At 50.9% G+C, this 27,453-nt stretch overlaps 7 protein-coding genes across 7 annotated transcripts; 4 read left to right on the plus strand and 3 right to left on the minus strand.

The window, feature by feature from the left end:
- Window positions 1-256: 256 nt before the first annotated feature.
- Z518_03057 (uncharacterized protein) lies at window positions 257-1,846 on the plus strand (the record flags this gene model as incomplete). Its single annotated transcript, XM_013420083.1, has 2 exons — window positions 257-385; window positions 452-1,846. 2 exons carry the CDS (start codon window positions 257-259, stop codon window positions 1,844-1,846), a joined length of 1,524 nt encoding a protein of 507 aa, XP_013275537.1.
- Window positions 1,847-2,154: 308 nt separating this feature from the next.
- Window positions 2,155-3,381, minus strand: Z518_03058 (uncharacterized protein; the record flags this gene model as incomplete). Its single annotated transcript, XM_013420084.1, has 2 exons — window positions 2,155-3,232; window positions 3,287-3,381. 2 exons carry the CDS (start codon window positions 3,379-3,381, stop codon window positions 2,155-2,157), a joined length of 1,173 nt encoding a protein of 390 aa, XP_013275538.1.
- Window positions 3,382-4,008: 627 nt separating this feature from the next.
- Z518_03059 (uncharacterized protein) lies at window positions 4,009-5,614 on the plus strand (the record flags this gene model as incomplete). Its single annotated transcript, XM_013420085.1, has 3 exons — window positions 4,009-4,185; window positions 4,236-4,321; window positions 4,375-5,614. The coding sequence occupies 3 exons, from the start codon at window positions 4,009-4,011 to the stop codon at window positions 5,612-5,614; spliced, it is 1,503 nt and encodes a 500-aa protein (XP_013275539.1).
- A 797-nt stretch (window positions 5,615-6,411) lies between these two features.
- Window positions 6,412-15,378, minus strand: Z518_03060 (uncharacterized protein; the record flags this gene model as incomplete). Its single annotated transcript, XM_013420086.1, has 1 exon — window positions 6,412-15,378. One exon carries the CDS (start codon window positions 15,376-15,378, stop codon window positions 6,412-6,414), a length of 8,967 nt encoding a protein of 2,988 aa, XP_013275540.1.
- Window positions 15,379-16,503: 1,125 nt separating this feature from the next.
- On the minus strand, window positions 16,504-17,292 carry Z518_03061 (uncharacterized protein; the record flags this gene model as incomplete). The annotated part of the gene is made up of 3 exons (XM_013420087.1): window positions 16,504-16,814; window positions 16,863-17,141; window positions 17,196-17,292. 3 exons carry the CDS (start codon window positions 17,290-17,292, stop codon window positions 16,504-16,506), a joined length of 687 nt encoding a protein of 228 aa, XP_013275541.1.
- Window positions 17,293-17,647: 355 nt separating this feature from the next.
- Z518_03062 (uncharacterized protein) lies at window positions 17,648-19,553 on the plus strand (the record flags this gene model as incomplete). Its single annotated transcript, XM_013420088.1, has 5 exons — window positions 17,648-17,750; window positions 17,804-17,848; window positions 17,926-18,003; window positions 18,068-18,355; window positions 18,403-19,553. The coding sequence occupies 5 exons, from the start codon at window positions 17,648-17,650 to the stop codon at window positions 19,551-19,553; spliced, it is 1,665 nt and encodes a 554-aa protein (XP_013275542.1).
- A 739-nt stretch (window positions 19,554-20,292) lies between these two features.
- On the plus strand, window positions 20,293-26,699 carry Z518_03063 (uncharacterized protein; the record flags this gene model as incomplete). The annotated part of the gene is made up of 3 exons (XM_013420089.1): window positions 20,293-20,359; window positions 20,513-21,702; window positions 21,756-26,699. 3 exons carry the CDS (start codon window positions 20,293-20,295, stop codon window positions 26,697-26,699), a joined length of 6,201 nt encoding a protein of 2,066 aa, XP_013275543.1.
- Between the last annotated feature and the right edge of the window lie 754 nt (window positions 26,700-27,453).

The raw sequence follows: 27,453 nt of genomic DNA on the forward strand, positions 1-27,453 counted from the left end.
TGGAGAGTTCTCGTCGCATAGAAGTCTGAGGCTTTTATGACGCCCAGTGTAAGGCCCAATCCGATGGCGCGTGAGGATGCGCTGCACAGTATACGAGGCAACAAACTTCCGCTTCTTGTTGCTGACAAACGCGCCAAGACTGGGCAAGGGACACTTGCCGAAGCCGCCACTCGCTTCACATGCCGTTTCGGGTCGGCCGAGTCGGATTTTCCTTCAGGACTCGACACTACCGCTCCACCGTTCCCACAATGATCCAATGTCTTTGCCAGGTCTGGGGCTAGAAGAGCCTGAAGAGGCTCACTCCGTCGAGACCGTCCAACATGATCTAGCAAAGGAGAGTGAGTGGCGTTTCGAGGTCGCCGTGGGCAAATATGTCCAGGTCAAGGTAGCATCCCTCGTTTTCAGTCTTCTTCCCACGCCGCATCCCCTAAACTGACCAAACCATTTCTAGCTGTTGACCGGGACGGCCGAGCTCTTCGGCACTGAACTGGTCCTCGGAAACACCTACATTTTCACAGGGACCAAGGCCGCAATCTACACCTGGCATGGCTGTTCTTTTGAGGTCGGCGGAGATGCTCTCCAAAGCGAGTACACGGCCGAGGAGACGCCCATGAGCGAATACATCAACGTTCACTTTGCTCTGGAGACGCGACGCGACCAAGCCAAATCAAATGGTCGAGGAGGCCCTCGGGTATTGATTCTGGGTCCCGAAGATGCGGGCAAGAGTTCTCTCGCAAAGATCCTTACCGGGTACTGTTCTCGGTCGGCACGATCCCCGGTCGTGGTCAACTTGGATATCAAAGAAGGAGTCATGAGTGTCCCCGGAACCATGACCGCAACGGTGTTCAAAACGATGATGGACATTGAAGAAGGATGGGGAACGGCACCCATGAGTGGTCCCAACGGAGCAATACCCGTCAAGCTACCTCTGGTTTATTTCTTCGGTAGCTCTAAACCAGAAGAAAAAGATGGGAAAGTCTACAAAGCCCAGATTGGTCGACTGGCCCTAGCAGTGAGAGGACGAATCGCCCAAGATTCGGAGGCCAGACAGAGTGGCCTCATAATCGACACCCCGGGTAGTCTCACCAGCACCAAATCCGGTTTTGTGGGCTACGATATCATCCAGGACATCGTCTCCGAATTTGCCGTGTCGGCCATCATCTGCCTGGGCTCAGAAAGACTGTACAGCGACATGGTGAAAAAATTCGATGGCCAGCCGACAGTTTCTCGTTTTTCCACCACATCATCCCCCCCCGAGACCATCTCAGTGATTAAGCTGGCGAAATCCGGCGGCTGCGTCGACCGTGACGAGACGTACATGAGAGCTCTTCGTGCGGCGCAAATCAAGACATATTTCTACGGTAACCCTCGCCTGAGCAACGGGATCTCACTACAAACTCGCCAGCAACAAGTCGACTTCTCTACGTTGACTGTCTGGCGACGGATCGGCAGTACACCGGACCCATCCTCCTCAGCCTCCGGCGGCACCGGTCTCAACGACGACGATGAAGAATCTTTCCTCCCAGGCGGTGCTGAAGACGACATCCTCCCTGGCACCGGTGGAAGCTCATCCAAAGTTCCTCTCCCTGCCTCACAAATCTACGAACGTGTGACCGCCCCCGTCGCGGCGATGCGCGGCTCTATCCTTGCCGTGATGAACTGCGACCCCGAAGCCGATCAGGAAGCTCTCCGGGACAGTAGCGTCATGGGATTTTTGTATGTGACAGACACAGACGAGATGAGGGGAAGGATCAGCCTCCTCAGCCCCGTGGCAGGGCGAATACCGAGCCGTGCGATCGTGTGGGCTGGTTGGCCGGAGGCGGTCCTAGGAATGGACAGATCCTGAGTTCAGATCCCCCCAGAACAATATGGCAAGGAACTGGATAGATAAACTGTGCACTTTCTTCATTGCCCATTGACATTCCATTGTCCTCTCTGTAGTCTATCCAGTCAGCCCTACCGGCATAGTGTATCCTCACCCGTCCATCTTTATATCATACGGCCAGCAAGCGCTCAAACAAAGGAAACATGGAAATATCACGTATCCAACCCGTCTGGCCGCAACAGACAGATTAAGCTGTCCTTCATGAAGTGCTAGTAACTGAACAGAGACGTCCCGCCTTTTTTTTTTTTTTTTTTTTTCCTGGGCGCTTGCTATGCGACAAGCTCGTGCAAAATGTCCAGGAGACTGCGTATGCCGTGGAGAGCATTCTCATCAGGACCTTGACCTGGTGTCCAGCTAGCATGTGCGAAATCGATGAGGCGCACTTCATGGATTTTCTGTGGTATCGGTTCTTCGTCTTCATCCTCATCGTTTTCTTCAGCATGAGCGTCCGAGTCTCGATCTGGATCCGGGCGGTTCGAGTCCACTTGTGCCTCTGTGTCGTCCTTCTTCTCAGACTCCATAGCCGCTTCCAAAGCTGCCTCATCCCCCTCGTACACCATGAGCACACTGGCACTGTACATCCTGCTCTCCTCATGCTCGAGCACGTACCGAATACTCTCCAGCTCGCGAATGAAGCGGCGGGCGACGAACTCAGCCCGCCTCCTGATGAATGTTGGCTTCCCTGCAGCTCCTTCCCGCCACACACCGCCAAAGAACGTAGTGAATGCGTCAACCACCGTGTCCTTCGAGAATGACTGGCCGTAGAACTTGTTGTAGGATTTATATCCGTTTTTTAGCACCACATTTGGCTCCGCCGCATCTTCACCGTCTTGCACACCGTCTTGTCCAACCCAGACCTTCATGCCCGCGACTCGGAAACCCAGACTTGCGCTGGTTGTGCTATTGGAAACTTCGTCCAGCTTTTGACGTTTCTTGAGCGGGGCATCGTCGTCCCAGAGTCTCGCGCCCAGCTTTACATCTAGGACATTGGGATGCTTAAATCCAAACGCTGCATTCTCTAATACGATCGCCAAGCCGGTCGAGAGTTTCTTTCCCCCAGATGGTTTCCATGTCGCGCGCCTGATCAGGCCCGGTGTAGGGTCGGCGATAATGCCTGCGGCGGCGGTTCCCTCGAGGGCGTCGGTGTTACCCCCACTAGAGCTGTTTTGGGAGTCTAGGAGCGGTGCCACAGTATCCTGGTCTTCGTGTTCGCATAACGAGCCGATGAATGTAGGCATATGGGCTTGGAAGAGAGGGTGATCTTTGGCAGATTCATAAAAGTCAATCTCGGATTGTGTGCACGGCTTAATGATCAGGGAGCCTGAGGCATTGGAGCTGATTCCTTCGCTGGAATCACATTGTCAGTACCGGACAAGGAAGAAGGGAACGAGAATGGTATACTGTCCGGCAGCACTGTGGCTGAATGCGACAAGTTCGGACTCTGATGGCATGGCAGCCATTTTCTTGTTGGCTTCGGTAGGCGTTGAGCACCCCATGTTGATAGTCGAGCGCCGGAGGTGGTCAGGGAGCGAGGGAGGGAGACTCTGGCATTAATAAAAGAAATCTGACATTGGAATAAGAGAGGGACCGTCCGGCTGAGGGTGGACCTCGCTAAGATGCGAGAACGAACTGGGAATGCTAGATGGGATTTCTCGTTTGATCGTCGTCCTGAAACCAAGTTGACGCTGGCGGGAGCTGAATCTCTCCGACGGCCAACAAGAAACGGAGAGCAGCGTGGTTCTTTTGATCTCAGCCTCGCGGAGGGAAGTTGAGATATCTCGTATCTAGGTGTTTCACAAAGAATGAGGCTGGGAGTTTGCTTGAACGCATGCAAGCTCTACGCTTGCCATCATTAAAAATTGGTTGCTGAACCATTCAATCTGAGCAACGTCCTCACCTCTCGAACTTAGCAGAATGAAGTGAAGGTCAGATATGCCCTCTTTCTCAATTTTTGGGATCCTCGTTCACTTCGCTCTCCACAGCAAAGACTTTGACTGGTGCTCTTGAGACCCTCCTTCTCTTTTATGTCCTAGTATTGCAGAGATTTGGTTCTCCCTCGCACTCCCGCCTTTCCAACTCCCACAGCCGACACACTTCCTCTACGCACCGAGAGCAACGACACCATGTCCAACGGCCCCAGTGAGGCCCCCGGGGAGCCTGCTAGGAGCAGGGCAGTGCCTGAATCAGCCGAAACCCAAGAGGAGGAAGGCTGTGGAGAAGAAGTCAACAATCTCCCTCCGGCCGAACCGATCAAAAAGAAAAGGAAGAAGAAGCCAAAGCCAAAGAGTCAACGCGGTCTGGTGAGTATTGATACAAGCCATAACGACACCTATCCTAACGAACTCTACAGGACAAACCCACCGGGTTTGAAGATTTCTTCGCAGATGCTCCCATGACGCCAGCTCAACATGCCGAAGAACAGGAGCTCTATGACTTGTGAGGACTGCCCGACCACCGCATCTCCCCAAAACTACAGCTAACATCCACAGTAAACTCCCGTTTGCGGATCGTATACTGACGGCTATCTCGCGATTCGAGCGGACGCGCAAACTCAGCAATGAACGCCGTGATATCCTGTACAAGTACCTCGTCTACGGCGGTGTCGTAGTTGGGCCTAACAACTTCCAAGGCGAACAAGACACTGAAGATATGAACAAGACGCAGATTGCAGCTGCAATGACACAGGCATCTTTAACAGACGATAAACGGAACTTGGGAACGGAGACGAGTGTCTACGAAGTCGATTTCCAGAGTTGCATGAAAGGGTTCCTTAGCCGACGAGCGAAGAACTTGTACGGCTTTGATACGAGAGCCCAGGTCGACACGCTGACGACCACCCTCGAGCGATTTATGGATTACCTCCTGCAGCACGATGTGTGCCCGGAGTATCGCGCCGACGTTCTTGCAACGCGGAATCTCTGCCGCGAGGCTCCGGCTGAATTGTGGGACACGGCAGAAGCCACTCGTCGTTTACCCGGGGACTTCAACATTGCATGCTCGACGTTGTTTGGGGGCAGCTATGCTCGCTATTACGACGGCGAGACATGGTGGGGCCCCGAAGACGCAGGAGAGGCAGCCTTCGTCGGGATGAAACCCGAAGAAGCATCGCAAATTATCCACTTCGGCGTCGCTGGTGCAGCAACCGAACCCGTCTTCGCCGCGTACCTTGCGGGAGTCAATGGCACGAAACAACTCGAGGTCACCTCAGTGGAAGAAAACGTCGGCTTTGAAATCGCTCGCGTCATCCCCCCAACCCAGGGATGCAAGGAGATCTACACAACCAACTCGACACACTTCCGCCCTGTCGGTCGTGTGTACGCCAAACCATGGAAGAATCCAGACGCACCACCTGAAGATCTGACGCAAGCTGAATTGGCTTCCACCACTGCCTTGGCCAAGAGAGAACCAGAGAAAGAATACGTCTTCTTCATCGAGTCGATCTTGCAAGCCCATCTGCATGTCGGGATGAAGGTGGAAGCCACAGTCCGGACGTTGAATTGTGGAATCATGTTCTTCGATGAGGTGCTGAATGTCTTCCCGAGCTTTGACGAGTACCTATACAACGAGATGATGGTCGGGTGGGTTGACCCAAGGCCGAAGAAGGGCGCATTTGACTATGTGGAAGGATTCGATGACGGCACAGGGAATAGTGATGATGGAGATGGAGAGGAGAAGGGTGTGAGAAACAAGAAAGAGGCAAGCAGTGACGTTGAAAAAGCGACCGATTAAACAGCCTTGGACCTCTAGCCCACAGCATTATCAACAAGCTGCCCTCCCTCCTCGCAGTGGAATTACACTCAGACTCCTGTTCCTTCTTCATCGGACAGCTTCACAACCAAGCAGAACTATAAGCCTTGCACCCATGCCCTCGCATACGTCTTTGGATAAGAGCTCTTTACTCCGCTTGGATTTAGATCGGAAGGATTCTCACTCGAGTCTTCCCAGCCTACCCAATATGAATCAATCAACGGCAAGCATCGAAGCTGTTTACTCTTCCATAAGGCTGTATCCACACAAACGACACCGAAGCTCCCTCAGACAGCACGGCGCGATGAAGAGCGCAGGAGTCATGGCTTGCTTACCTACGTATACATATGCCTTATCCTAGGTATCCCATAGAGCTCTCTCTCTCTCGATCTTGAGCTTGAATGAATAACAAAATGATATCTGGCCTTCTTTCACTTCGTTCTATAGTCATTTGATAATTTTCATTTTCACACGTGTATGTACAACCTAACAACACTGACAGAATCATAATCAAAAGAAAATAGTTCAAAATAAGTAAAGGAAGGCGTTCCTCCACCTGTTTCTTCATGTCCATCTTCTAATTCCTCCCAGCGAACGATAGACGTATAGATAAGACACACTTTTAGTCCTCCACGCCGTATGTAAGATTCCACGTGCGTCTCTGACATTCCAAACATGGACTTCACCGAGGAGCGAATCAACCCAAGCCCAAAAGCTCCACCTTTTTCAAAGAAGATAAGAAAGAGTATGTGTTCACAATTTTCTAGCCTGGCTTCGGCTCAGCTCAGTCGGTGGAGAACTTTCTTGCCCAGCAGTAAAACGCTCTTCCGTCGATGACTTTCAGGATCACTCTCAGCGCCATCATCATGTTGATGTTGATTCTGATGCTGATTGGGATGTAGATAATGGTTCGTATCTTTGTCCTTGTCGCGGTGGGAACTGTCTCGACTCTCCCGGTGAGTTTCACTCCTGCCTAGACCCAATCCGCCAATATGCACGCGTCCCTTGACTGTGTCGCCCGAGAAATGCCGGCCGATAGCGTCCTTCAGTAAACTTCGCGGACCGTGTGGACTGGCCGTGCTCGGTCGAGGCGGAACAATTAACGAATTGCTGCTGGCGGCGACGGCGCCGGGGGGGGGCATGTTGCGAGGAGTGGCGAATCCAGATGTGATGGAGAGATTGACGCTCGAAGTCCAGGACCCACTACGCAGAAGGGGAGAGGGTCCAAGAACGCCGTTCTTATGTCCATTTGTGCCTGATGGAGATTGGAACGAGATGCCTGAGGATTCAAAGTCGTCGTCTCTGCCGTCTTGCGAGAAACTGTACAGACTCGTCGTCTCTGAGGTTCCTGACAGTTGGAGATTGATGTCTGAATTGGCAATGGTGGAGGAATGTGCAATCTCCTTGAGCCGTTCGACTTGTTTCTTGTTTGGGCGGTGATGGGAGAATTTATTGCCGATGATGGCACCTGTGTGAGAGATGAGAGCTCGAATGACGTCTTTTTTCAGCCGTAATGCGAGTTCTAGGTTTGACCAAGTTTTGTTCCGGTATTCCAACGTCGGCATGCGGAAGACAAAGTCGTGAAGGTCTTCGAAATTCCGATCACTCTTGCCCTTGTAACTGAGGCAAATAACGAAGCTGTTGAGCTTGACATGGGCTAGCGTCATGTAATTGGACGCTCTAGACATCATTTGCGACAAATCGTCCGACGGTTTGTTCTTGTCTTTCTTGCTTCCCAAGCTGCGATCTTTGCTTGATGTTCGATACATTATATTGCGTTTCTTCTCTTCGGAATTGCTCAAAGCCACAAGGCTGGTGGAAGATGCTTCATTTTTCTTTGACCTTAAACTGCCTGCAGATCCTTTACGAGTCGGTTCCTTCAGAGCAGATCGTGGATTTGAATTGTTGAAATGTTTGAACAACTTGTTGTGATGGTCGGACGAAATACCCAAACCCCTTGATTTGCCATGTGATGAAGTGGATGGACTGTGTTTTTCATCGTACGTCAGACGATATGTCGGCTTTAATCTCCGGGCCACTGCACCTGGCGAAGTTCCACGACTAGACTCGGAGCTTGGAGGACGAAGATCTTGTTCGGACATCAAAGCGCTTCGGGCTTCCTCTAATTCTTGGTCACCACCATCGTCGAGAGGTTCCATGTTCTTAACCATCAAAGGTGAGAAATTTCCGTTTTCGAATGCATTCGATCCAACACCAGGGAAAATATACTCAAACAGCTTTTTGCCGAGCTCGCGCTCCAGCTGGACCTTTAATGGAAACACTGTAACATGAAATTCTTCAAGGACAGGGATTCCAGCAATTGCTTCGAGCATGTACCAATGGACTTGCACCATTTTCTGCATTTCCATGACGCTGGGCCGCCGGTCGCCTGATTCATAGTAAGGTCCAATGATTTCCGGGTAGAGTGCGTTTGGAAGAAGATTCCAGCCTCTGATATGTTCAATTTCCAAGGCATTATGATTAGATCCATCAATATTATCAATCCGCTCGTATGCAGCATTACCGAGTTGGAATTCAGTCAGTGGTTCGTCTCTGTCGCGCATCAGGTGCCATACAATTTCAGAGGCACTGAGGTACCATCGCAACAGACCGCTGGATTGAGAGGCCTTTCGATCGTCGTTCTTTTGCTGGGAAGTATTGATCGCTTTCATGATGAAGAAAAGCTCGTCTTCGCAGCTCGCAATATCCTTCTCCAGATTAATCCGATCTTGCCAACCTTGCTTGTCCAGGTATTTAGCATTGATTTGGAAATGAAGTTTGATGTCTTCCAGTTGTCGGATCCGTTCTTGTAATCTCTCGGCCATTTCAGGGGCACCTCTCAGATCGCTGAAATCGGACGCAAGCATAATCTTTTCGAGTCTTTCACTCCTGGTCTTTTCCAATGGTTCACTGTAGAGGAGCAGGTCCAACACAATGATGTACATTGCGTAATATTGCGCCGAATCACATCGAGCACGAACTCTCGGAAAGTCAACATACAGATGATCCATACGGTTCTCCTTCCGTGATGCGTGTGTTGCTTGGCCGCCATTTTCCTTGCTCTCCACTTCTTCGTTGTACTTGAGACGGAGTGGATTGTATTTTTCGTACCGAAGACTTGCCGATGTCTTTTGAATCACTCGTCGAAAACCGAACGGTTCCAGGTGGAAGTCAAACATGGCCTCAAGAGAGACCCAAGGGGGCCATGATGATCCGGGAGTATTGCCATATCTGTTGCCCGAATAGAGATGGAGATATTTGGCAAGAGTCTTTTGGCTCGCCACGAAAAATTGCGCCCCATCCATGTCGAGGGCAAAGCGACGTTGCACCAGTCCACTAACGTCATCTGACATCCGAGCCTTATCCATAATGGAAACAACTTTGAGTTGCATACCTTTCGCTGATATGAGCACAATAGACTTGGTGTTCTTCTCACTCTGTAGCTGGATTTGTGGAGCGATCAGACGAAGGTGATAGCTGTTCATGGCTTGGAAGTTTTCCGCAATCTTATCCCCAAGGTCAATTGTAGAGGGTCTTCGTTCGGACACAGCATCACCGGCATCAGCCGTGGGAGAATCCTCTTCAATCTCATCCCCCACATGGACGAATCGTTTGGCATCATTCAGGAGCTGTGTAATCCGATCCTCAATCACCGAGTCCTCGTCCTTCTCCTCACTTGGGGAGATGACACTCGGTGTGGGAGGCATTGGGGCATCTTGCTTTCGTTCCTGCTTGCGGCGTTCTTCCTTCGCCTTTGCCTGTTCATCCACGATGTCGAGGATAAACTTGACGGCACGTCGAGACATGTAATATACGAAACCTCGACGTTGACCTACTTGATGGCTATAGCGAAGTATAACATTCCTGAGCGAATTGTTCCATTTTAATTGAACATTGTGGATAATGAAGCGGTTGTTGAAGTCGCTTGCAAACTCGTCACGACCAGCCGTGTATAATCCGTCCATGTCAACTTGAGGAGTTCCAGTGGCTTGGCTGTCCAGTTCGGTTGTTAATGTCGGTGTGCTACCGTGGCGATGAGGGTGATCATGCTCGTGAGCTTCTCCTGGGTTCGCATGGCCAGTGAGACGACGCAGTCCATGTTGCAAAAATCGTCGTTTACTCTCCAACTCCTTTTGTTGTGCCAGGAGAGTATCATGCTTGTCCTTGATGGCTTGGTCATGATCACCATCACGAACCACTCGGAGTTCATGTTCACCCATCAACCGCACATGAACTTGGAGCCGGTCTTCAAGATCTTTGAGTCTGGTTTCGATCAAATTCATTTGGACCTTGCGGGGATCATTGTGGCGGGACATCACACAAAAATGAGTGTCCTCGTCACCAAAGGGGCTTGTACGAGATGGATCTCCTTGAATACCACCTCCATGATCCGTCTGTCGGAAGTAGGTGAAGCGCGGTGTAAACGCTAGAGGCAGAATTTTGGTTTCGGGATTGGACTCCGATGGCAGCACCCAGTCTAATTCCACAAAGTCGTCCATGTCAATCCAAGTGAAATCGTGATCCGGGATGGTAAATTGGGACATGTCAATATTCGTGGAGACTTCCTGGAACGAGGATAACATCTCATCAGTTGCTTTCTGAAGGTCTTCGGCGGTGGTACCAGCTATACTTGCAGCGACAGCTCTCAAGTCTGCCTTTACAAAGTCAAGCTCGGCTTTGTTGATTTTCATGCCACTTGTTCTCATTTGCTTCTTTGATACGCCCTTTGAAAGGGTATCGAAATACTCCCGCCGTTGATGGAGATCAAGCATAAAGCTGTCGATCTTGATCTTCAACCCAGTTGCAGAGACGATATCTTCCTGGTAATCTTCCGCATCCTTGTGCTTGTAGACGTGGGCAATGAAAAGGGGAGACAATAAAAGGCTGTATTTTATCGTCGCAAGATGTCGACCAAACTTCTTGCTTGATTTTTCTGGCCCACTCCACAATGGGCCTTGTCGAATTGGGAGGGACATCACCCCAGAAAAGTTTGACCACCAGTTGAAAAAATGGGAGAAGAATCTTGGGCTCAGATGTATGCTGTTATAGCTCCCAGACAGATTCGGATCGCAACCTGTCCAATCTCTATCAAATGGTGCAGCCACCGCAATCGAGAGATGGATATGATGGCTTCGGAAGCCGTGGAACGCATCGTATGTACTCCAGTCAACATTATGCGTCTGGGTCGGATTCTTCAGAATCACGTCGTAGTGATTTTTGAAAATGGACGACCGGCCACCATTTCCTAGATCCCGTTCGAATACCAGTCCAGCAGTCCATTGAACGTTCCCGGAGACTTTCATAATGACTTTCTTGAAGATCGCCGCGTTCTTTTGCGTGCTGCTGGTGCTCACACTGTCCGAATCATGTCCCGCTTTCTGCTCGGAAGAGTTGCGAGCTTCGTGACTGTAATCCGGGATAGCCAGTACATATTCACCACTTCTTACAGTCATGAATTTGCGTGGATCGTCGACGTGATGTATCGACCATTGTACATCATTCCGCCAACACATGACAAATCCAGCCCCGTAGCCTGTTACGACATAAGGGTCCCTAGAGCCCTTGAGCCGTAGTTGGACATCTCCGTCGCCCTTCCAATTGACGGTCAGACGTGAGTGAAAGCTCAGCCGGATCTTGTCCCAGAAACCAACTCTTTCAGACGGATCTACTACAGGTTTCGTAAAGCCTTCAATGATCATCATCATATCTTGTATCACAGGCTGATATGAGGTACCCCAGGAGATCGTAGTTGGCAGACTCGTGTTGATATCAATTACAGGCCTCGAGTAGGTCTTGACCGGGGCCACCGTCCTTCTGACATCGATGGCAAAACCTGGAATTTCTTCCCCGGTTTGTCCGTGCTGGCCTCTAGGAACTATCTCGACCTTAATATGCCGCATGGATTCGTCATCTCGGAATTCTTCTGCAATCACAAAGTCCGTTTTCAGAGACCAACTTGGGAGTCGAGGTGGTTGACCAGGACGAATGGCAGGGATATGAAGCAGGCTCAGTGGATAATCTCGAAGCATGATGCGAGCCTCGCCCATATCAAGACTAACGCTGACCGGAATGAGAACTGCGTACTTCGTGTCGAAAGGCAACCCTTTTCCAATGTCGTGGAGGAACTTGGGTAAATCAGACTGTGGAAACGACGGCTTATCGATGAGAAGGTGCAAATCACTGACAATCACAGTCATCAACCCAGGACGGCTCGGTATAGCAAGAATGGTTTCTTGCTCATCATTATCGTCAGGTGGTTCGTCAGCTCCTGTAAACATCTGCCGAATATTTTTAATCGTGTTGTTTTGCAGTCGAAGCATCCAATCGATTCGTTTTTTCCAGCTCCTCGCATTATGCACTTGGAGCTTGTCCCATGCTTCTTTGTTTTGTATTTTGGCGCTGCTCGTCAACGCACAGACTCCTTCCCGATCATAGCGAATTTGTTCTCTCCCTCGTCGTCCCCTAGAATGGGATCTTCTTCTCGGCGTATTATCGAGACTTCCTGATCTCCTGGGATGATGCTCGGGAGTAGTGTTTGGAGAGGCTCGACGGCTGGAATGCGCTCGAAATCGAGAAAGTGATCGTGGCCGCCGCTCATCATTCGTTCGTTTGACTTTCAAACGGAACGCATCTTCACGTGCAAGACGTTGTTTTTGTTCAATGCGACCAACGCGGTAAATGACGCCCAGTTTCCATTCAAACGGATCATCTTCGAGCTCGAAGCAAAGTGCCTTGGATCGAAGTGAAATCCGGGGAACCTTTTTGGGAACAACGGGATCTTTCCTCAAAATGTATTCATTTGTTCGAGTTTTGAATCGATGATGCAATTGTACCATTGCTTTGCCCATGTTGATGAAATTGTCGAAGACTTTGTACATCTGCAAGCCATGAGGAACTGCCAAACGGATGAAATCTGTGGTTACATCAATCGACTTCTCCTCCACCGTGCCATGTTGAGACCTTTTCTTGTTCTGGCGCAGGTCAACACGGATACTGTTAGTGCTAACAAGTCTTGCCCACACCCGCTTCAGGTGTGGAGCTTCGGTATGCAGGCGAAGAAGTTCAGCTCGGAGAAATGGTGCGGACCACCGGTGCCGACCAGAGGAAAGTTCATAGATTTGCAGGAGCATTGGTGGATCACGTGGCATCTGGGCTTTGATATGGACATAATGAGCCTTGACGTCAATGGCAAAAAGTTCCACGCCTCCTTGAGGGGGGGTTGTGTGCATATGGCTCCTGTCATCCTCGGGAGAAACCGCAGTTGAATGAGGCTTGTGATCTCGCTTTGCAGAGACAGGTCCCAAGAAGGCGTCTTTGACAACCGACCCAGCAACTCCGATCGAATAGAATCGGTATAGGGAGAAATCCAAATAGACAGCGCGAATTGCGGAGTGAATATGGAAGATTGGTCCTTGCTGATCCCTAGATGTGCTGAAAGCAGTTTCAAATCTTGGGACGGACATAAATGGCTTCGGCTCCCAGCTTTCGAGAGATTCAATAACGAAGCCTTCAAACCCCTTGACATGGAAAGCGAGCCGGCGACCGTCTGTTGGGTCACTGTGATGACGCCTTGGCGGCGATGTGGGAGGTGAGATATGATTGCCCGGAAATGTTTCGTCGTAACGGACTGAAGTGCTGGTCTTTCTCCGAGTCAGGGGCTTTCGCGACGATTCGGCTTGTGACGATGTATAATGCGCCGTCCAAGATTGAAGCTCTAGCGCAACCCCTCGCGTTTGGCCTGATATACTAGAATCCACACCAGCGGTCTCGATGCTGCAACCAGAGCCCTCGAAGTTGGCCTCGAGAAGCCAAGACGGTAGCTTCCTGAGGAAAGCGGCTGGAGTAGGTTTGGGCCCGCCGACTCTGTCTGCCGGGCCGTGATGTTTGAAGTGCCGCACTATGTTATAGATTGCTTTGCTTACTTCCTCCCGGACCATGAGGATAGAGAAAGTGCGCAGATTTCCAGAGACGGTGACAAATATTTCGGTGGAGGCGGCGACATGAATCTTGAGTTCCAGGGCTTCGGTGATGAGCAGGTTGTGCTTGATGCCCGTGGAAGCTTGATAATAGAGGCGATGAGACATAACACGAAATTTTGAGCCCAAAGAGTAAAGAAGCTCGCCGCCTGCGGAATGAGATGATTCCACGTCTAGCGAAATGGAGGAAATTGAGGATATGATCATGTCATATTCGCCAGGGGCCGCATGAGCAGGGTTGGCGACCGGCAATACAAACCTGACAACGGGCTCGTGGACGGACATCTTAATGCTCGCTTTTGGAAGTAGTCTCGAAATCAAACGATGCCGATTCGTGGGAAGATTTGGAGATGGAGGTTTGTGGGGTTGAGTAAGAGCCAGGAGTCTGATTAGATGTTGTGGGACCAAGTCGAGGGAGGGTGACGTGACAACCAGATTCGCAAACAAAATATTTGTATTTCTTTCGGCGACGTCCCGGTCTTGGGTGAAGCTCATTGTTTTCGCTGGCAAGGTTGTCCTGATCGTGATTGTAGCCATCGGGATATACATAATCTTGTTTGTTTGGGCATCATCCTCGTCCAAACTAACGGAGATGGACACGGCAGCGACTAAAGCTTGATGAGCGATATCCTCCTTTCCGAAATACATGCGATGGGCGGGCGAGTTCTGGTCAAGCCGATGTAGATCGGTGCCGATTTCATGAATGACCACGTTTGCCGTCAAAGGGAGATTGGCCTGTCTCAGAGACTCAACCTCTTTCGATATCCGCACGAAACTCAATCCGACTTGGATTTCTTGAACGCTTTGGAGTGTCGAGCTGAAGAATTCTTTGGAGTCTGCCACAGTCTGCACGATAGATGCTTCACGACTTCCGGGACTGTCGAATTCTTCCACCACATCCTCTGGCGAGACTTCCGGGACGGGGCTTAAAGGTTGAGTTTCTTGTCGCACCTTTGCTATCTTTTTGCCTCGATTCGAGAAGTGCATAATCTCATCGACTGGAACGTAAAGACGGCCCGCTTTGATCGCGATAGAAGTATCTCGAAGGCCTTCGCGCTCCTTGTACAGCAGTCCATGCACGTTGATCGTCATTGCGTCCAGGATCTCGATGGGATCACGACCGCCCACGCCCATTAAGATACTCTTCACCGCGAAGACCCATTCGGCCGGTTTCTGCTCTCCCAATGGATCCTTTTTGTGTCGGAATAATCGACCGCGGTCAAGCAGCTTCCGTCTTGTATAAACAGCTCCCGTGAAGGTTGAAACCTGAACATACCCAACATCCACGATCTCGACGCTGGTGTTGAAAGCGCTGATGTCGAACATGCGCAAGATATATACTTTGCGATGTATGCGTTTAATGCGTTCTTTGATATTGGTCAGCTTCTTCCACAGCTGGCTTCTCCCGCCCAAGCGATACACGCCATGTCTGCGTGGAGGCTCGCGAGCCCCTTGTGCATCTTTGGATGGATTCGACTTGGCCGGTATATTTTCGAACGCCGCGGGGTCGAAAGTGATCTTCAACTCTTGGAACACAAGGCTGATCCATGTTGGCTGCGCAAAGGTAGGTCTATGGAGACTTAGACCAAGCCCACGCAGATCTATTCTTAGCCCTTCTCTTGGAGTATATGATATGTGCCTCAAGCTGAAATAACCAATGCGCTGGATTGATATCCCAGTTACGAACCGTAGAATCGCGAGCAGAACGAAGGAGGACAGATAAAGCAGGAGGAGGCCGGCTGCGACAGAGGTAGTATTGACAAGAGGCATTCTGTAACTTCAGCACTAGCTACGAGTGCTCCAACACCGCCAGTGAGTCGACGTATTGACCCTGGGCTCATTCCATCTCAGTTGGTATTCGAGCAGCTCGTAGTTCCTTGCAATGGAGACTGAGATTCCAGTGCAGCCACATAGTCAGCTCAGCTCTCGCCGCTCCCCTTCACGGCAATATTTGGGAATAGGACCGGAAGTTGACCATTCGTCTTTGCAGCAACAGTGTTTTGAGTTCGAGATTGTCCAGATTGCGACTTACGAAGGAGAGGCGAGTCCTCCGATCGCGTAGACGATGGATGGGTTCTCGACGTTCGCGATCTATCGCACTTCATGAAAAGAACGTGAAGACATGCGACAGTGGGAGGGCAAGCTTGCCAGTGGCCCCGGTCAATGCATGCTCAAGGTGGAGAGGAAGAATGTCGCAAGTAACCGGGCCAAATGCGAGGAATTTTGGGGGGTTGGTGGCTGTGTAAACCACATTGACCTCACTGCATATGGAAGTACCAAAATCACCATCCATGCACACAAATTAGCTATCGATTGGTGACTCAGCCTGTGTAATGACGCGGCGATGACAAGCTCAAATGCTTATTGAACGGGCTCTCACACTATGCTTAAAACGAATTCCCACTCCTTATTTCACCAACAGGAACAGGAAAATTCATAGCAATTGATCCACCCAGGCTTCAAGACTGCTATATCTCAATTCGCAGAAACTCTCCGGCTGTCGGTATTCCATGTCCTCGGGCTGTCTCTTATCATGCTGGCGCTGATCTGTCAAGTCTCCAAAGGCATCCCTGGTGCCCCAACCCCAATTATGCACGCGGATATGTCATTCTACGTGGCATATCCAAATGGAAGCCCGACTAAACGTGTTTGGATTCCGGTCAACCATCAGTGCCATTCGACTCGGGAATGAACATTCGATCTTTCGTTCTCGACAGGTAGTCGTGTATTCTCTCCATGACTTATTTTTGGGAAAGTAAAGTATTTAGAGGCGAACAGTATTAGAGGTTTAGTAACTTTTGCCGTCATTGTCTCCGTCGGCTCTGATGACCACTGTTTGAACATATGGAAGAGGTTCATGCTTGGTAGTCTGACTGTGATGAATTTGGTGTCCTTTCATCTCGGATCGTCCTTCGATTCGGCTGCTTCGCTTCGAGCTAGCTGTCTACTTGCTGTCCGCAGCTCCGCGATCTGATCGTCTAGAATTGAAATCTCTGCCTCGATTTTGAGAATCTTGTCCTGAAGAAGATCCTCATATTCTTTATCCGAGAGTGCTTTCATCGGGATCAAACTAGCTACCCCTTGTTTTAGGACTGAAGGCATCTTAGAGGTAGGAGGTAGGTCTCCGAGAGAGTTCAGTCCTGTTTGAGTGACAGCTGCAAGGATCCCAAACATAATACTTCCAGAAACCACAGCTCCTCGGGGCACTGAGAGTGGTCAAAACATGCTTGCCCTCCCAGAGTCAGATCACTCACCAAACTTCGCAGCTACTGCGCCGGCAACTGCTCCACTGATGCTACTTGCAGCAACACGATGAAGCCCATTGTCCCGAGACAATGGACCTCCTAACATGACACTGCGGCAATCTCGCTCTTGGGTCAGTTTGGTGGAAACATTTAGGGGGGTAGAAGACATACAGAAGTAGGCCGAGCCAGCGCAAAACCATTGTGCCCCGGAAAGAGCGGTATATAATCCTGGAGTGGGTGATGAGATGAGGATTGCTGCTATTCTTCCATAGGCGACACCACAGCACCCTATTGGCCATCTATCAGTGACAAAGTGAAAGGTTTTCTGCCCAAGATGTGTACCTGTAGCAGTCCCAACCCCTAACGCGGGGAGCAAGGGCTGTACGAAGAGTTTGGTAAGAGGGTCAGGAAGATCTTCTGGCGTCCTTTTTTCAGACATGCTGGTAGCAAGTCGAGAGGAAGAGTCCTCATTCGCGGCGAATCAGCGTCGGCAGTTCGCCAAGCCTGGTTATTATACGCGAGTCGGGAAAGAAACTTGAACCGCAGGACGGGGGAGATTCTAACACTTTGCAGACCTTTCAGGCTCTCGTTCCCAGTGCGCCAATATCCACGGCGCGCAGTCCACATCTCTCACACCAATTACTTCATCACTTTCGGCTGGTCTCGGGGTGTTTACAGACGCACTTGGACTCAGCCCTTGTCTTTGACGCTCGATTCGCAGCCGGTCGCACATTTCGGTGCGCCTGCTGAGATTTTTGCAATCATGGGTATGAACACCAGCCGACTCTCAGCGCATGGCCGCGGGGTCCCCAGAATCGCGATATACGGTTGCTAATGGCCATACAGCCCCCAAAAAGAATCAGAAAATGTCCCTCGGGACCTTTTTGCAAGATGAGAGTTCGTTCCAACATTGATCGGGTGCAACCATTTCGGGCGGCTGACTGTTGCAGACTATGGATCATGGGCCGATGAGATGGAAGACATGCCTTTGCCTCGTATGCCTACTCTGTTAAGTCAAAATGGTGATGTTTTGCGGGAAAGAATAAAACACTAACAGAACTACGAACAATAGCATCCGACAATCGACCCAGCTATGGCACGGATCGACGAGCCTTCAGCTCAGCTACCGGCATGGGTAATGGACTACCGGGTGAGTATTGGTCCCCGAGTGCTGAGTGCTGAGCCCATTAGACCGCTAACATTGTGGGCAACAGAGCGACGAGACACGTTTCCTGCACGAGAGCAACTCCCTCTCCCCACCCAACCCCCCTTTACGGCACACTTAGCAAACTTGTCTTTCGACGCCACCCAAGCCGATGTCAATGAATTCTTTCGAGACTGCCAAGTCACAAATGTCCGCATTGTGGAAGACAAGATGGATCGCAAGCCTAAGGGCTTTGGTTATGTTGAATTTGCGACTTTAGATGGCCTCAAAGCTGCGTTGGCACAAAGTGGTAACAATTTAGCAGGACGGCAGGTTCGCATCAGCGTTGCAGAGCCTCGTGAGTTTCCCCAAAGAATTGTAAGTGATGAGCTGACACTGCAGCAGCGAAAGAGAGACACGAAACACGAGACTTCAGCGACTGGTCGAGAAAGGGCCCCCTCCCGGATTTGCCCAGCAACCAACGCAGAGTGTCTGACAGACCGGGCGGATATGGTGGCCGGAATTACGACAATATGTCCGATGCTGGGAGCGAGCGGGGCAACCGTCGTGGGTTCGACCAAGGAGACGGAAAGGTGAGGGACTTTTCGAATTGGGAACGAAAAGGGCCATTGTCCCCTGTGACACCCGCACCTACATCCCTTCGAGAAGGTGGCAGACAACAGAGCAAAGACGGCCCCGGAGGATTCCGTAAGAACTCCCCGGCATGGGGCGAGGGTAGATCTCAAGAGGGTTCTCGACCTCCCAGACGCGAGTACACCGAACGCCCCCCGCCTGAACGACAGCCTACCGCCTCCGAGCTTGACACTCAATGGCGAGCTAGAATGAGACCAGACCCTCCGGCGAAGGCACCTACTCCAGAAGCCAGTGAACCCCCATCTCCGGCCCCGGCTCCTGTCCCGGCGACCAGACCGAAGCTGAATTTGCAAAAGAGGACCGTCTCTGATGCAGATCCGCTTCAATCTCCCGCTCCAGTCACCGATTCCAAATCCAGTCCATTTGGAGCCGCTCGTCCAGTCGATACAGCTGCCAAAGAAAAGGAGGTTGAAGAGAAACGCCAGCTTGCCCTCCGACAGAGACGGGAGGCTGAGGAAAAGGCTAGAGCCGAAAAGGCCGAGGAGAAACGCTTGGCAAAGGAGAAGGCCGAACTTGAGAAGTCAAAGGAAGCTCCAAGCAAAGAACCAAAAGAGAATAACGTCACAAAGGAGAATGGAGAGGAAAGCCCACAACCAACACCGAAATTTGATATTCTTCGTCGGGCCGATACTGGCATGAATGACATGGTTGCAGATGAGGAGAAAGAAGAGGAGGGCGAAGAGCAAGCACTGGTTGACGAAAAGGCAGCCAAACCCAAGGAAGTTGTACGAACCCCGCCATCTGCTCGAACGAATGGCTCTTGGAGATCCAGCCAACCTCCTCAGGCCCCCGAAGGAAGCACCACTGCCGCATTGGAGGAAGATGGCTGGAGTACTGTGTCGAAGCCCACGAAGCAGCGCAATAACCGTCGAAACATGCCTCCCAGAGCGATTGCATCTTGAAGTGTCGACGAAACTCGCGCTGAAGGGGATTCCTCTTTGTGCTGACAAAGAGCGAGGGCCGAGACCTATCTTTGGTCCTGTGTACATCTAGTTGTCTCCCTCCATGTCCGACCCATCGGTGGCAGATCCGGAGTACAGTCTGTGTGGGAGGGCAGATCTGAGCAATTTGAGCTATGTTTCTCCGATCATACCTCCTCCCATGTGCTAATGCAGGGTTCGTGGAGTTTTGCATTGCTTCATTCCGCCTCGAGGAGTCAAGGGGGAAAAGTGTGGGGATCAAAAATTCGACAAGTTTGCAACGGGTACGAATCCAAAAAGATCCCAACCGTCAGTCTCTCAACTCGCACATGCAATCGCCTTCGCATTCGCACCTGCGTCTGCGGCTGAACAAGTTTTAACAGAGCGCAACGCTCATTAGAAGCACCATAGAAACATATTGACTTGTTAAAGGTTTCCCCCTCTCTCTCCACCATAACATTTAAGCGTAGAGAATTTTCTCAGAACTCGTTAGTCCTGGAAGTCGTTTGCCAGTGCCACTGCGGGAGTAGGGGCCCGGACGATAGGAGTTGGATGGCGGCCAATCAGAACGAGCCCACACCACTGCATGCCAAGACCGCTCAATTCGAAAGTGAACCGCAGAAAAAATTCATTCGCACAGTCACGGACTCGAACCTCCTCAATTTGGCTTCACTTCTCTGAACCGTGTCCAGGACAATCTTCTTGACATGGAGCACAAGAGATGGCGAAGGGCTTGGATGAATTGATCGAGTTTCTGCTTGAAGAGATTGCAATTAGCGGAAGCCGAGGTGAGTTCTGGTTTTGGCGCCGCCGTTGGCTGCAGTGGCAAGGAATCATCTCATACCTTTCTATGCATTGCCCCACCTCCCTGCATGACCTCGACCAGCAGGACTTACCGCTGGTATAGGTGCACGATGCTGACAGTCACATACCATGGGCAGGTGTCACCATCGATGAAATCGCTAACTCCACACGCTCCTTCTACGATGAGCTCGAGAATGATTTACCTTCCGCAGATGGCTCCAGCCCAAGGCCGAGTCCTGCAGTTGATCGTCCTCTTCTCTCCAAGATCTGGACGTGGTTGGGACGGCACCCAGAAGTCTCCATTGGCGACGACAAACAATATAACAAGTCAACACTTGCAGAAGTCGAAAATGAGTTTCCTGGTTACGTGGATGCCCAGTTAGAAGGCTCCCGTCATCCAGATGATATTTATTCAGGTTCGGATGACTCTCAACGTGCACCAGAAACTCCAAAGCCCATCGGGACGACTCGCCGTGCTCGATTAGCCAGTGGTCCTCGAATCCGGGTCAGCACTGAGCGAATGTACGAGACGATATGTGGCCATCCTCCAGATTTCACCAAGATTGCTCATCTAGAATTCGACCTTCTGTCTCACATTGCTGCCGCGCGCTCGAATGGGATCTTGCAGGGGGAACTGCGAAGAGCCACAGGTCAAGACAAGCGGTCTGTTCCAAAGAGGACAGATGCTTTGCACAAGAAAGGTTACATCGTCAAAGAGACCGTCTACAGAAAAGGTAACCGAACAAGCCGCCTGATCTTCAAGAAATTCTATCATCCTGCCGATGGAAATGTTGAGCTACTCCGTGACCATGGCGGCCCAATCCGGCGCGGGTCATCCGTCAGGGATGCCGTACGAAGAATATTTGATGTCTTGTCAGATCAGAGTCTGATACCTCAGACAAAACTGGCAGAAGAACTTAACCTAGACTCTCCAGCAGAATCTGCTGTTCTCGTCAAAATTCTCCGCCGACTTGAACGACTTCAATTTCTCAAGAGAGTGAGGACCGCCGTTGGTCCTTCTGCGACTTCAGGAGATTTGAAACAGTTCGTTCAGCTGGTGCGGCACCCTCGGGTTGGGGACCTGCAAAGCTTTGACACCGAAAAACTGTCTCTTGATCAAACAATTCAGCATCTCGCTTCGCTCATTGAGCCGGAAAGCCATAATGACTCGATTGTTGGATTTTCCAACAGCAACAACAACAACAACAATAGCCTTGAAGAGACAGATATGATGCGTCCTGTCGCGAAATGGAACCCTGATCGACTGATTCCTAATGTGATGGTTGATGCTGTTCAGCTTGCCGGGAGAACAGGCTTGACAAATTGGGTAAGAATAAAGTCGATTTTGCAGTATTTTCAGACCCAGCTAACTATCAACAGAATGCTAGACAGATGATCACTGGTCTTTTCGTTCGTCGAACTGTAGAAGCGCTGTTGCTTCGGGTATCTGGCAAGTCTTTGCTGGTTCAACCACCCCATTTACGACATCTAGCAATTGTCCGCACTAGTCTGGTGGTGGATGGTATTGTTCAATATCTTCATTATTCATGGGATGCATTTCGTCAGATGGTTGAAGAACACGAGATCGAGATTGGTCAAATCCCCGGTGCCAAACAAGCACTCAAACTTACTCCGGCAGCTGAATTTGGTGCCAACGACAATACGGTATCGGTGGCTACTATCGAAACTGATGACTTGGGCTTTCCTCTCCAAACATCACTACCGCTCCAGTTGCGACACGGAGAGGTCGATTTTGTAGATATTATCAGAACAATTACGCCAGCAGATATTCAGGTTCGGAGCGGAGAGCCCATCATCGTCGGAGGGGGTGAGCAAGGCTACACCATGAAGCTGCGAGAGAGATCGACACGCCCGATCAGAGAGAAGACACCTCGACAGCCACGTCAACCTCGTCTACCTCGACAACGTCCAATCCAGTCGGACTCGGAAGAAGAAAAAATCAAAGGTCGCCCTCGTAAATACATGCGAGGTACTGAAAAGTTCTGGCGGAGACAGTTCAAACAAGCCAGGATTGATGCCGGGAGACCTCCTGCCCAGTCTTCACAGGGAACAATGAACGACCCATCTGGGCTTGCTTTATATGCAGGTCGACCAGCAGAATTTGATGAAACTCTCGTTGCCGCTATTGACGCTGGTTTACCGGAGCCTGGCCTGCCGCGAGACATCAATGATGTCTGGGTACGTTTGACAAAAACAGTCCTTAATCGGCCGTCTAGTGGGGTCTACATTACATCTAAAGGTGTACGACCTGAAAATGTGCGATTAGATTCCCAGATCATGATAATTAAAACTTCACGGCTACATACTGTGGACTTTTATGATCGACGAAAGGTCCAGCCGTTTCGATTCATCTCGTCCAGCGCATCCCACAGTTTTGCATATCGAAGATATTATCCTATCAAGCAGTCACTGTTTCCACGGACCTCAACAAGTAGACCGAAAGGCAGCAGTCAGACTCCACGGCCTAGGACGAAAGTTAAGAAGAAAGGATGCCCACCGCTCGGTGTCTTCCACGAAAACGTTGCTCCCACCAGGACACCTTTCTCGCGTGAGAGAACACTGCTTCAGAATGTCGTTCCGATCGATACCTGGATGGACACCACAGACGAAGAGCCTGAACTTATATGGCTAGACAACCAACAGACCGGAGTCCTCAGAAATAGATCAATAAGCTCCGGTGCATCGACGACTGAAGCTCCTCTTCGTCGAATATCCGGCAAGACGCTACCGCGGCAGGTTCCAGGCGATCAGCTTAACAACACCACTACACTACCACCCGAGACATCAATGCTCGCAACCCTAACTCCATCTGGGAGGCCTTTCAGACAGCGAAAGCCGACACAAAAAGCGGGAGAACTAGTGGCATCAAGTCCAGGTCAATTTTCACAACTCTTCTCCGAAACCTCTTCAGAGTCTGATGATTACCCTTCCCTGGAATCAGAAGCCCAGAATCTCTCAAATCGTGAGTACGCAGCTGAGGAATTTGAACAAGAAAGCGAAATAGAGGAGCAGATGATTCGGGACCGATCCCCTGAACCTGCAAAGACGCCAGCGGTCGAACATGTTGGTGAGACACAGCCGTCTATCCGGATCCCGCCAATGAACGGAAAGCAAAAGGTTCGCGGAGACGACGAGGCTCCAAATGTCGGGCCCGTCACAACTAAAATTGATGACAATGACGCGGTTGTGACACAGGAAGAGGGAAATGAGGTTAGCCAACTTGCTACAGTGAGCTCTCCTGCGGCAGTGGCCATCCAGCATCCTGAACGAACGACTCCCCCGGAGAGTGACGACGAGAGTGACGAGGAAACTGTGAAACCGCTGAATTCTGCAGTCAAGAAGCGCGTTTCGCGAAGAGAAAAATCCCAGAGAGGTGGAAGGTCCGAATCCAGAGATTCAGAAGAAGCACAGTCTCGACAGCAACAAAATGCGATTAGACCAAGACACACCCGTGGTGCCAACGCCCTATGTCGGAAGATTATTCTTCAACTAATAGAAGAAACGTCGGGAGTAGCGCCAAATGATCCCTATACTCTCAAACGTGTCTCTACACCCCGATGGCAGGAAGCCGGAGAGGAGGATCGACCGTTACTCAAAACAATCAGGGCAGCCATCAAAACTCTGTGCGGACAGGGAAAACTAAAATCAGTCACGTTTTCATTTCGTGGGAAGAGCGGACCCATCCTCAAACGTTCGGTCATCTTCCTGCCACAAATCAGCTCGCTTTCCCAGTTAGTTGAAGATGTCAAACAGAAGATTATTGATGCAGAGCCGGCCGATTATATACCCCTTGAATGGAAAACCGAAGGCTCACGCATTCCTCTGGTTGGCAAGAAGGCTCAGGGCACAATCTCGTCTCAAGAGAACCCTCCGAGCCCTCCGGCCAGAAGACGGCGCAAATCTTCGGTGTCAACTGTTACAACACCGAGTACGAGGACGGCCAGAAGCATGACTAGAGAACCAGCACCTCCACCACCTCCAATGCCAGTTGCCACTGGCTTCCTCACGCTCAAAGTGCCATCTCTAGGGTCACTTCCAGCCGTGCAAATCTACAATTGGAGAATGGAAACCCCTGTAGATGCTCTGCGATTCGACACGACGCCGTCAAATCCCTGGAAGCCGACATTGGCAATTTCTCGAAGAACTGCAAGGAGGGGTCGGAGGCCAACCACTCGTCAGCCTGGTCGATCAATTGTCTGGGCTGAAGCAGCACGTCAAAATTTTCCATCGTCGTTGAACGATATCCTTCAACTCCCAGAACTAAAAATCAAATTTGAGGATATTCAATCTGATGATCCAAACTGGCAACGCTTTGCATGCGAGGTGGAGGGCGTTCGCGCTTGGGAAGAACAGGAGTCCGAAACATTCCTGTCTCAGCGATCCAAATACGCCTTTATCAATCACATGGTCCCATCAGCACTATATGCAGACTCAATTCAAAGCCCAGAGATAGAATTTGCCGGCCTCGTGCAATTCGACCCTGATGGCTCCGAGATTGAGATTCCTCATCCCCCTGCAGGATCATGGCCTGTCTTCGTGACGGCTCTCCAAACCTCTCTCGAAAGGATGTCCCAGATTGCAGGAATCAATTCTGAAGAGTTGACGCAAATGCCACCTCCACCCAAGACACCTAGCGTCCGACGCTCAAATCGACCCGCAAAGCGCAAGGCTACAGACGACGATGGCGCCTTTGCACCTCTAACCAAGCGACGAAGAGGAGGCGGTGCTAGAGGATCCGGCAGGAGGCAAGACCGGCGTCGGGTATTTCCTGATAAGACAAGGACGCCTAGAAACTTCAAGCGAGATACTCGATATCTCCGGACCATTCCCGAAGAAACACTTTATCGCATCGCTGTTTCTGTGGTTGTCGTCCGCACCCTCGCAGGCGGAATCGAAAGCTATATCAACTGGCCGTTAGTCATGACCCTTTTCCCTGACCAGAGGGAAGATTTTATCAAAGGCTGCTGGAAGACACTGTCGAACAAGTACCGGCCAGACATCAAGGGCCTCACAGAGAATCTCCAATGGAAATACCTCGATGCCCTGGAAGCCGGCAAAGTCGCCTCCGTCGATTTCGACAACCTCAAGGCTACAGATTGGCAAGGTATTGTGGAATGGGCGTTAAAGAACCTTGATAGATTCAATTCCAGGCAAATCGATGGCCTCCCTGCACACCGAGAAGAGTTTCTCGATACTCATAACTTGACCTTCACCAAGCCAAAACGACTTCACAGCATCTTGAGTTATAACATCATCGTCCCTGGACCTGTCAAAGACGATATGGTCAAGTCCATCGTCTCCGGACTCAGTCATCGACCTGTCTCACATGAAACGCCCATTCTGCAACACACACCGCGCTATGAACTGGAACTCGAGACCGCCGATCGGAACTTTCGACTTGCGAAGTCCTGGGCCCTCGCCACAGTCCTCACGCCTGAATCAACATTCAACCCGACCGTCGCGTTCGCTAAGCTCTCGACACTCGCTCCAACAACCTCGACCTGCGAAACTCTGTTGCTACGGGCACTTAAGCTGCTTCAAGACGAGAAAATGATCTCACGAGCCTACAAAGACCAGAACACCGACCAGCTATCAGCCGTACGCACGTGGGAGGCAGCCCGCAAATTTTGGGAGCGCTTCGAGGACCGCCGGATGATCAGTGCGAAAATGCTGCGGCGCGCCGTCGCGTATAAACTGGAAGTACTCGACAAGACATTCCTGGTTGGTGAGAGCGCGATTTTTGAGAAAGACGGAATTGTAGACGATGGCGAGATGGTCGCAGTCCTCAACCTCATGGCTACAGGGCAAGTGAAAGCTAGCCCTGGCGGAGATGTACCCCGGACTCGCTATGGTCTTGACTCTGAGCGCGTCGGGTATAGGACGAAACTCATGGACAAGGGGCTACTCGGCTTCAGTGTCGAGATCGCCCCGACGGCTGCGTACGAATTCGGCGATCCGAAACTCGACGGGCGCAAGATCCCCATTCCTCGCGGCGAAGTAGACGACGACATGGGCCTGATTCCGCCGTGGATCGATATCCACGGGACCCTGCAAGTGACGCTGTGGGAGATGTTTGTCGTCGGCGTTTTAGGCCTTGTTGCGCAAATGCCTGGCATCACCGCCCGCGAAGTTTCCAGGGCGTTGGGATTTGCGATCGACGTAGATGATGTGGACCTCCTTATGTCTTGGAGTGTGAGTGCGGGCTTTGCAAAGATGGACGCTAGGTCGAAGGGATACGAAACCACTGAGCATTGGTGGTGGTGTATTTCTACTGGAGCGGAAGGGGGCTGGGAATGGCGTTGAGTTTCTCTTGACCTTCAAAGAGGGATGGGATTTTGCATTCTACATTTTTGGATACACAGACGGATGGCAGGCGTCGATGGGAGGGAAGGCCAGGTATAGGCCCACAACTCATAGAATATGAAAGGTGCTTGGGGCGCGGGATTCATGGATGGGCAGTACCAGGATGGTTTGGACTATATGTATTTGGGCCAGCGTTCTGGGACGTCCTCACATTCGAGAGCGACCGGAAGAAGAAACGACTTTCACCTTTCCAATTGTCGAATGATATTTATACATGTTGGCAAATGCGAAAGATACCACTACCACGTATTCAAACATATCCTTGATAGCCAGGGCAGTCATGAAAATAGGCAGGGGCTGCGTAATGATTCATGAATGTAGTACTTTTCTCCGGCCACGGGGTCGGTTCGTGTATGCGTTGTGTAATGCAGCATTGTACAAATGTTTACTCTTGGTTGGCTGGACAAACGCCCACGGTATCATCCCATTTCTGCCAAGAGGAAGATCTGTTTAACGTGTCTTCTCTCTGTAGATGTTAGCTATATTGCTGCCAGAGAGAGTTCCAATAATTCAGTGCATTCCTTCTCACGACGAGGGCATAGTAATATGTTCATCTGAAAGAAGATATTTCTCAATCATCCACCATCAGCACCTTGCTCTGACTTGACTTAGTCAAGTACGAAAGGGACCGAATACAGATCTATTCATTCTGTCGCTTTCTATCCCGATTCCCTCCGACAAAACCCGTTAACAA

This window comes from Rhinocladiella mackenziei (assembly GCF_000835555.1).
Source record: "Rhinocladiella mackenziei CBS 650.93 unplaced genomic scaffold supercont1.2, whole genome shotgun sequence".
Classification (NCBI taxonomy): Eukaryota; Fungi; Ascomycota; class Eurotiomycetes; order Chaetothyriales; family Herpotrichiellaceae; genus Rhinocladiella; species Rhinocladiella mackenziei.